At 38.7% G+C, this 10,824-nt stretch overlaps 1 protein-coding gene across 1 annotated transcript in view; it reads right to left on the bottom strand.

The window, feature by feature from the left end:
- The window catches only part of MOCOS (molybdenum cofactor sulfurase), a gene marked incomplete at its 5' end in the record, with an annotated part of 196,907 nt that extends 186,635 nt beyond the window's left edge, over positions 1–10,272 (bottom strand). Inside the window, one exon of the mRNA XM_057379247.1 lies at positions 10,197–10,272. Coding sequence (XP_057235230.1) covers positions 10,197–10,272 — 76 coding nt within the window. The remainder of the gene's footprint in view (positions 1–10,196) is intronic.
- Positions 10,273–10,824: the final 552 nt, after the last annotated feature.

Genomic DNA, 10,824 nt, shown 5'->3' with positions numbered 1-10,824 from the left:
ATACAATGAGTCAAGCAAAATGCACACACACACAGAATCTCTTGTCCTAAAGGAAAAAAACTGAGACTCCCTTCCATGCTACACCCCTCATACCCAGAAGTTTTTTATAATATAAATATTAATTTTAGTTATTGGATAAATTCTCATGCTGTTTCACTACAACCCATGTAACAATCCAAATAATTTTCAAAGAYACAATACATTCTCTAAACATAAACTTTAACAAGCATTTGAAGAAGTGGGAACGAGGCAAAAACAGGTTTTCCCCCAAATTTCCAAGTACCCACTCATTATAAATCATTTCACACGTAAAATTAGGCAGAGAGATCATTGTAAATTCATAGCTATTTAATTAGTTTAGTACTTAATTACATTTCTACAACTAGAATAGACGAAAACAGAATGATGGATACTAGAGGCTGAATGTACCCACACACAATGCATCCAGCACTAAGGTTTGAAGATCTGATCAGACACTTTTGGAAACATGACAGTTGTCATGAGATTATTTGGTACTTTCCCCCACTTCAGTGGCAGTGGTTTATGCAGAAAGCACTGCAATGTAATCCTCGTGACACTTTACAAGTACACCTATCCTTCTCTCTACTTGCCGAAATAAAAGAAAAACTGAWTAAAGTTCTGATTGTAACAGCTCTTTAATCTCTCAGGAGCTGTCACGCTCAGTGATGCAAAGCCTGGAGAATCAACTGAATGCCTTCAAACAAGCATTACACACTGTGAACTCCACAACAGTCCACACCTCCGAAAGAAAAGAGGTTTTCATAATTTTTTTTTCAAATGGGTAGCTYTAGCATCCATGAACTAAAAAGCTTGATTTGCCTTTCATTACTGCTAATCAGGATATAAATATTTCAACAAAAGCCAGTGTTTTTAAATTTGGCACCAGGGGGCTGAGTGGGGAAGGCTTCTTCCAACCCTTGAAAAACACCAGATAGAAAGGAAACTCACTAAATTAAAGTATTGATGTAGCTCACTAGAATTTGTACTTTTTCATCATTTTTCAAGTACTCAGACTCATACTCTTATAGGCTTCTAAGGACAACCAAGAAGGTGAGCTGTAAGAGAGAAGTAGATGGCTTCAATCCCTAGAGAGCATTCCCCTGGAGTGGCCTCACCCTGTGGGMAAGCTGTTATTGAAAAGTAGGGGATGGAGGGAGGATTTGTTTTTACACCATCTATAACTCAGGGAGGCTTCCTGTAGTGCCTCATGAAGAGTTTGTCTCCTGTCCTCCAATCCCTCCCAGTGGATCAGTAGAAGCTGGGGCCATGGCAGTGCTCACTAGAAGGCCACCCGGGTTCAATGGCCCTGTGGTGCAGYGATGCTTTCTGTGCTCTGCAGATGAGCTTCACCAAACCTGAACACAAGGCAGCTCCTAACAGTCTCATCATTATTTTCTTACTCATTCACAGAAGTCTGGTTTCTTTCCAAGCCATAATTTATAACTAAAGATCAGTTTAAATCCTATTTTCAAAACAAATACACTTAGGCCTCTACAGAATAGAAGATGGAAAGTTTAAAACTCAATTTTACCACAAGCTCTGGAAGTTACTATTGAAACAGCTTTTTTGTGACAGGTGGATATCTAAAAAGTTTATTTTTTGACTCAGGCATCTGCCTCATTGCCCCTTCTTTACATCCTACCTCTTCCTTCAGCTCAGTGTTTTTACAGAGGCTTTAAGGAATGTAACTGAAGTGACTTTAATTCTTGATCATGAAAATCCTAAATTGTTAGTATCAGAAGGGAAAAAAAGTTTTTTCCCAAGGAATAGATTTTCTTTACACTGGAGTTGTGGTTGCAGTGTTCTGTTCATAGGAGAGCCCCTTCAATGCATGGCAATCCCCTCAATGCTGTAGAGCCRTTAGCGATGTGTGAGTACATCAATAGCTGCCATTCTAATTGATGAAAAGATAAATTTCCATGTAACCCAAAATCAGAACCTTTACTCTTTCTAAAGAAGAAAAACAAATCATTAATTTTCTGATCATTAGAGAAGTGAAGCTATTACTCTGGAACTGACCCTGAAGGACAAAGAGCAGATAAAGCTGCCAGTGCTATGACTTTTTAATCAAATTCCAGTTTAGAGAGCATGAATTTTGAATAGTTTCACTGAAATCCACAACTCATTTGCCAATAAAAACCTCAGCTTCAGTAGTTTCAACAAGACCTATATCAAAGACAACTTCCAAGAGAGGAAAGAAGACTGATTCTCACTAAGATTCCAGCTTTGCAATTTAAGATAGCTTTTGGGGATATTGAATAGACAGAAAAAGTTATTTTCCCTTTACAACTGTCATAGTCCTCTCCCTTCTGTATTTCTGCTCTTGGTGAGTTTGGAGTCACACTAACACAATTCACAGATTGACCTTTAGTAACTACATAGCAAACAACTTGTAAAAAGAGGACTTAATTTCATTACCAGAAAAAAATCTGTCAGGGACATGCACCTCAGTCACACCAGAAACTGTGGTAAACAACTAAATGGAAAGAAGTTTGTAGGTCCCAGTGGGCTGGTCTGTCCCCAGAAAAAGGGAGCTGCAGTGCAGTTCAGAGGTCTCACACTCGTACTTCCTTTGTCTATCTTAAAAGTTCACCTCTTGAGCCATCCCTTAAAGGTTATTTTTGCATTTTAATGTCTCTTGCACATAATTTCATGCAACCCAAATGATAGCTTACATGGTTCTTAGTTTATTTCTTATGTACTCCAAGTCTTCCAAGTCACTTGTAATGAATTTAAATGGCACACATTTTCATGCACTTACAGTAATATTACATTATCTCCTTTTTAGAAGGGCAAACAGCCATCCCGCATTTGTGATACCAGGCTGTCTCGGCAGCATTGTACCGGTYACTAAATATCCATGCTAAGGTGGTTAGAAGAGGAACATTACCACACTGCTACCCCTCATAACAACTTTCCATTAWTCTTTAAGGTTGGAAAAGACCTCCAAAGTCATTGACTCCACTCTGCGACCAATGACCACTTTGTCAACTAAACCACAGCACTGAGTGCCACATCCAGTCGTTTTTTGAACACCTGCAGGGATGGTGACTCCACCATCTCCCTGGCAGCCCATTCCAATGCTTCACAAAAATATGTTACTTCTGAGAAATTWGAAGTCTTATGAGAATTTATTCATTAATTAAATGTTTCATTTGTTGTGAACATAAACTCCATGACCAACAACAGAGTGCCACAATCTGCATGCACTTTTGTCTGAACATTAGTTTGGTCAGCTTCCCAGCTAAGCAATAATAGTGAGTTTGCAGTGTGGGGAGAAGAAAGTAGCATGTCTGCAGATGGCAAAAGCTTCTTTTTCATTCATCTTTAATTTTGGGCCATTCAGTTCACCAGGTAGGGAGTTCTTGCTTGGTAACTGCTTCCATTTATYGTTTTTTTATCCAGTCTTATGAGAAGGCAAGGTGCATTGTCAAAGCAAATTGTCCATCACAACTGAGATTGGACAAGGTACTAAGAAATGAAATGCCACTCTGCTCACTGGGCTTACACAGTCCTAAATTGATTAAATGTGCAATGAATATTTTCCTAGTGTGTGATGAATCAAAGACTATGACMGATTTAAAGAAAGTTGCATACTGCCAGAGCAGCCAAGTAACATTTTGTTTTCAGACAATTCTAACTGCTTAACATTAAAAGAAATTATAGGCAGGCATACAAATAATAAAAATGCAACTCTGAGACACATTTAATAAGCTATATTGCTCAATAAATTACTCAGGAAATGAATGGCACAGGAGATGAGTAGTGAATTTTACTCAACAGCAATACAAAGTCCTTTTTTTTAAAGGCAACATACGTGGAACCCATTACTGATACCATCAGTTCCAGATGACCAAATAATGACATCTTTAATGTGCTGTGTGGCATGAGCATAAAAATGTGGAAAATCCTGGGYTTCAATTTCTTCCTCTGGAAGAAATTACAGGAGAAACTTTCTGATGACTGTGTAACTTCACCTGACCTGTTCATAAGTTTGCAAAGGGGTACAAACGGTGATATTTGGTGTTTAATTGTGCATTAATGAAATTAATTCACACACCATTAATTTAATTAATGAATATTTCTTCAAATAAGCTTCCTGTCATCTTTCCAAATTTTAATTTAGAACATTATTCGCATATTGCCAGAAGAAGTAAGCTTAGTTGTGTAATCATCCTTCACAGCTAAGGATGTCACCAAAATATCACATCCTTGTGATCACGTCTCTCTCTTTTAGAAGGACTGTAAGTGACAAAAACCCTRTCCAGTCATGTTCTTAGCTTTCTTTTAAAAGCATTTCAGATACCGGTGCTCCAGGGATTAATCTGAATGAACACAGATACATCATCTGTTTTTTATTTCTTCTGTGAAAGCCATTTTCCCCTGGCTGCTACAAGAAACAAGGAGTCAGTCAGGGCAGTGCTGAAAGCAAGAAGGGGAAAATAAAATACTGTGAAGAGAAAGACTTCTCTCCTAAAGTCTTGCCTTGCAATCTAATAWGTGTATTTCATATACTGGGCGAAAAAAGAGCAACTTCACACTTTCCTGCATGCTACTCTCACAACAGCTGCCTACCTGGGGTCACCACAGGCATGTCACAGAGCATTGCTTCTCTACAGCAGTGCAGAAGGTGAAGGGGCAAAGAGCACCAAGGCATAGGATTGATCTGGGTGACACAAATGACTCAGGCCAGGAGCCTAACAATTTGACTCATCAGCAATTAAACTAATTAACTCTGACCTTTTAATGGTTTGTGGCCTGTCTTTATGTCTCCCTGCYCTACTGTTTCTCTGTACCTCTGACACCCTTGTCCCACACCTTCAGTCTTGACATCACCTTTCTCCTAATGCCTCCACATTCCATTCTACTAAATGTGACAGGAACTGGTCAGTGGTTCTCAATATGCAGACACGGTACCACCAACAGAATTATTAACTTAGGAAGAAAAAATAATTATACTAACCCCAAGGTGACATTCTTGAAAAGAACTGGGCTTTTGGGTTTGTTTTAGTCCCCTTTTTAAGTTCAGGAAAGAAAGAAAAATTAAAAGCCCACCTTACCAGTACTTCAGTGTCACACAAAGGAAAACATCTKCATTGATGGCTTGGACCAAGAACAACGTGTTAGAAAAAGCCTGAGACATCTGGAACCTCACTCTACTTCTTAAATATCATCTCCAAGTTAAACATCCTACTGGCCTCCTGTTCTCCAAACATATTGTGYTGTCTACACATTTATCAGCCTCTCCTATCAGTGCTGTTTACTATGCAGTGTTCTGCAGCATGGCCTTCCTGAATTCAATGACAGTCCTTTCACATCCAAGCAATGCTTCTGCAATCTCTGTGATAGCAGGTGTGCAATGAATCAAGCTGATCAACAAAAACTGACCTCTCGTCTCTCTGTTTGTCCTTCCACAGGCAGCATCCCTGAATTCTGACAAGCAGCGCAGAAATGGGAATTGCTACCATAACATCAAAAGGAATTTTCAAGGGCATCAGATTCCAGGTTTTGATTTGGCAGAGGAAATTCCAGTGTAAGTGCTGGAACACCAGAAGCAGCTTCTGCTGGAAACTTACATATGCCCTTTAATTAATAATCTCATATTTAATACTAAAAAAATTCCATATATCACACAGAAATAGGTTAGGAAGAAATCAATACTCATCTCACATACAGCAACATCATAACAACCCAAGAGGACAAACAGGAGAATCTAAAAGGAGGCAAAGGCAACAGAAGGAACAAAGTACCACTGATATGGCATTTTGTTGGAAAAAGATTTTGGTGCATTTCCAATTTTTGAGTAAGAGATAAAAAGCATCTTGTGCTCTTCTAAGTAGAACATCTGCCTGTTTCAGTACTTTCAAATACTAATATACATCTTGCACAGGCATTAATTCTAGAGATAATATATCTTTTAATTAAAAAGTGCAATTTTTTAAAAAATGGGTGACTGATACCCTACAGCATCTGTGTAGTTCCATAAATTATCTTCCAAAATCTAATATTTTTTTACAATCTACATATTGATTTTTAAAATCTAATGTCTATACATGATTATTTCTCGTTGTAAAGAGTTTAGTCCCAACTGATAAGAGTATTAATTCTAAAATGCCACTGAATATTATGAGTTCACATCACCTGTATCAGGTTTATAGTGTTGGGAGCTTTGCTTTCCTGCTCCACATTTCTTTTCTTTCCACTAACTAAATTTCAAAGTAACTAAAACTGTTGTCTGTGCTGAACTATTACAATGAAAATATAATTGACTACTCATCATTTAGAGCTATGTCTATCATGCATGGCAACTGACAGATCAGCTCTGCAAGGAGCAGACCATCTTCTGAACCCTGAAAAGCAAAGTAAGGAATTCCTTAACAGTACCTTACCAGTTACTCCTGTGTAGGCAGAGAAAAACATCTGAAACTAATACACAGCTACTGTTACTGCATTTGGGACTAAATACACTTTACACTCAACGCATGCTTCCTCTTCAATACCACTTCTTTAGATAAAAGCTTATTTAAATAATTGCTTTTGAMTTGAAACCAACCGGAAGCATTAAGGCTTTACATGAGCACATGTATATTTTATTTTTACAAAACAATTGTCATTAGCTGAGCAGTTACACTTACCATACTACAATTTCTTTTTACAATACCTTCTCCACCCACTAAATATATCTTCCCAAATACTTCTAGCATTTCAGACTTTCCATCAGCAGCTTCCTTCAATAAAGATAATTTCTTTTGCTTTCTTTTGCTTTCTTTTGCTTTCTTTCCTCCTCCAAACAAACATAAATAGATGTTTCACAAAATCAAATCACATTCTGGTGGAGAGACTACAGAGAAGAGGAGCAGGCTACCAGAGATGTCACAGCCACTGAGGAGAGATTGAAAAAGCTTGGACAGTGGTAGGAAGAGGAGCTCTCAGCTTTAAACATCATATGTAATGGTTTAGAAGATTTTTCCTCTGTTCAGGATGAGCTAGAGATAAGGTAACTCAGTAAAACTTATTCTCCAGCACAATTAGGAGCTCTTCTAGGCTACACAGACTCTTCAAATGAGACAACAAAAAGCAGCCTCATCCTTCCCCTACACATTGCTTTTGCTGCCTTTATGTAGGAGAGGCAAGCACTGGAYTAACATTAACATATGCCAGTCTCTGCATGTGGGAGAAATAATTTCCAGGAGATGCTGTCTCAACTCTGGCCAGCAATGGGTGGGTGTGCTTCACATTCACAGTAAGCACTGCATCTGACCATAAAATGGCACATACCTTGTTTTTAGTTTAGCRTAGACTTTAGACAAAAATGAATTAAAATAAACTTATCCTTCAAAATCAAACTGGTTTTTAAAGAACATGACAGGACATGCATACTGCTAACTTCATCAGAGATTAATACTGCTCAAAGACCTAACTATAAAAGGTTTTGCTGAAAATTCAGTCACTTAAGTCTTCAAGAAAAAGTAAACTGAGATGAGAAAACATTCACAGATAAAAATTATTAATAATTAAGRAATCAGCAGAGAGTAACATAGCGACAGAAGATGCAGATCAACCAGAATGGCTGTATAAAAAAAAAAAAACAACAAAACAAATAAACAAATAACCCCTGCCTGCCTCCTGTGCCCCCCAAAAAAATCCCAAACAAAAATGTAACAAAAAATGTCATTATTTTAGGATATAAAAATTATTCCAATTTTTCTTTTTCTTTTAAATAAGGAAAAATCCTCAGGCACAAGACTGATAAAATTTATGATTTGACAAGGCAAGAAGTAAACCGGCAAGCAGTAGAGAATCTGACATCATGCCTACATTTGCAATCAAGAGGTGAGCATGACTCTTCAGGCTCACAGTCCACTCGTCTTCACAAGTTYCATAAAGTGTGAGCATCAGCTACCTATCAACAAAATTACTCTGAGCTGACACATCAGAATGCATTTCTTATTCTGAAATACAGCCAAAAAAAACTAGATTGCCCCAAAGGTGACCAAACAGATAGGTTTTTCTGTTCTCAGAGACAGAGATGAACTTCRCTAACTGAGCCACTGAGGATTTAACTGCAGCACACAGAAATCCGCTTTTCACATTTTCCTACTTACAGGRAAAGTCACCACACAAATAATTGCCAGCAATATGAGTTAAAAAGACTTATTTTTGTGTAAGGTCAGATCCAATATCTGGCTATCCCTTAACTGAACAATATAATAAGCCCTTGYACAGGTGACCCAGTTCATGGGACATTATTTGAGTTTCAAATAAACAAAGGCCAATTCTGTCACTTTMAGCTTAGTCTCCCTTTTTGTTTAACAGGCAACTGCATTATTATTGTTAGCTGTGTGTAATCACGCATATCTCAAATGCTCATACTACCAAAGCAAGATATGATGTTTTTGAAGTACAGGACAGTGACTGATTTGACAATAAATGTGCCAGTCTAGCTCACCTCAGCTAAAGACTATCTTCAAACAGTAGCCTGTAAAGAATACCTGACTTGYAACACATGCTGATTTTTATTTGTGGGATGGGCACCCACTGCTTACTGTTCTTGGAAAGCTCCAACTGAACTACCACAGCTATATTAGAGAAGAATACTGGCACACAACTTAAATTGGAAAGGTATCTTGTGATTAAATGCTGCATCCAWATCACATGTCAGCTTTTTCTTTTTTAAAACCATGATACAAACTGAAGCTGATATTTGCCTTGCTATGATAAACATCACAGAAGCATATTCATCCCCATTACTTAACAACAGAACCTATAAACTCCTGCTGATTTCTTTATCCSTTTCTAAAGCACAATTTAAAATCCTACACTGCAGATAAGGGTGCACTGCTCACAAGATTAAAGTCAAGGTCACATATTGCACATACGCTGCTGCCTGTGAAACAGAGATCTGTTTCACAGACTCCACATATATTTTTAGAAAGGGCTGCTCTAGTCATCAGCTAACAGCCTCTGAATTACAGAAGTGAAGATAAACTTTGGCTTAAACGGGAAAATTTAAGGCTTCTGTGCCAAAACAGACAGACYCCCACTGATTCAAGGAAGTAAAGCAGTTCTTTTTATCTCTTCACACAACCTGAAGGGKAAATCCCCAACATACTTAGTATGAACCTTACTTTCCTTTTGATGGAGCCAAGAGTGAAACTCCCCAAGACTTTGATAAAACCACAGGTRGACCACCTTTGAAAAAACCTGGCTTCACAGTATGCCTGGTAGCTGGTGTTCCCTCCAGACATCTGTTGCAGCTTCTGCTACAGGCACCTGTGCAACTATTCAATCTGTGGCAAGCTASCACAGAAGCACCAGCACCATATAAGCAAAGATTTCTGCCTTCCCCAGACAAAACCATTTGCACAAGATGTCCTACATGGATGCCACAAAATACTAGCAATCAAGAAGTGAATATATTGATATGCAATAATTATTACCACATGATGCTCACAAAAAAAACGCCGGCACTTGCAAAATCGAACATAAGGCTTAATTCATGGTTGTCTAGACAGGGACTCAAAAAACTCTGTTCGCATAAAAAGTGAGCAYAAAATCTGGATTTTTAACCAGCCTTAATGATGGAAAGATCTTTAAGGCATGCCCCAAATAAAAAGGGCACAGACTGAGAGAGTTGGGGCTGTTAAGCCTGGGGAATAGAAGGTTCTAGGGAGACTTTGTAGCACCCTCCAGTACCTATACAGGGCTAACAGGAGGGCTGGCATATACTGATAGGACAAGGGRGAATGGCTTCAGACTGAGAGAGGTTAAGTATTTGGAAGAAATTCTTTACCATAAGGGCAGTGAGGCACTGACACAGGTTGCTCAGAGAGGTTGTGGATTCTCTCCTACCTCTGGAGGTATTCAGGGACAGGATGGACAGGGCTTTGAGCAACCTGGTCTAGTAGAAAATGTACCTGTCCACAGCACGGGAGTTGGAACTAGATGAACTTTAAGGTTCCTTCCAGCTCAAACAGTTCTATGACTCTGTGATTACTGTTAATTCCCTATAATAGCACTTGTTCTCTTCTGCCCAGTGGAACTAGTTAAGATTGCTCTTTATTAGCAGGGATAAAACTGCAGCAGCTTTGTGCTGTAGGGAGACACACAAAAGAGATCAAGCCCATGAAAAGGTACAAGTTCCTATAGCGAATCACTGTATGATCAGGACTTACCCAGAGAACTGTTCCAAGGCCACCAGAGATGTAAAACTTCTACCTCATCCTGCAACCTGCATGTTCTGATAGGCCACTAAAAATCCGTGAGCAGCTAAATGCTAATTTTTCGTAAGTCACAGGAAGAAGGTTCCTTTAGTCACTATTGCTGCCACCAAGCCTGTACATTAGCCATCTTTCCTTTGCCTTCTTTCTACAAGGCAACAAAATTGAGAGCTTTAAAACACTTTTTATTACATCAACTTCAGTGTATCGAGACCTTCAGCAAGTAGGGATACATGGCTAAATAAAAGGAGGCCAATAAATAAATAAAAGCAGTGCGCTTCTCATCCATACTTCTGCTTTCAGCTTTTCAGTTCCTGGAGTCTGTCCTGAACTATGTCCAATTAGCCAGAGAGAGAGACCAAGAGACATGTTAGGCAGAGGACATTTGGCCTAGGAATCTGTCTCTGGACACCCTTCATTTGGCACTGTTGGTGCTACTTGAAGGCAAAGTTCTTGACCTGATGAGATGTCAGTGTTTTTCAAAGAATCCCAGACAGGACACCATGGGCATGTACAACAATCAGGGATGMTGAGTTTCCTCACATTGGTGACAATCTTCCAAGACAAATGGATGACAATTTAT

This window comes from Malurus melanocephalus, unplaced genomic scaffold (genome assembly GCF_030028575.1).
Source record: "Malurus melanocephalus ecotype Western Australia unplaced genomic scaffold, MMel_1.1 scaffold_395, whole genome shotgun sequence".
Taxonomy (NCBI): domain Eukaryota; kingdom Metazoa; phylum Chordata; class Aves; order Passeriformes; family Maluridae; genus Malurus; species Malurus melanocephalus.
The sequence above is the reverse complement of the archived record's forward strand: the minus strand, read 5'-3'. Positions and strand labels throughout refer to the sequence as shown.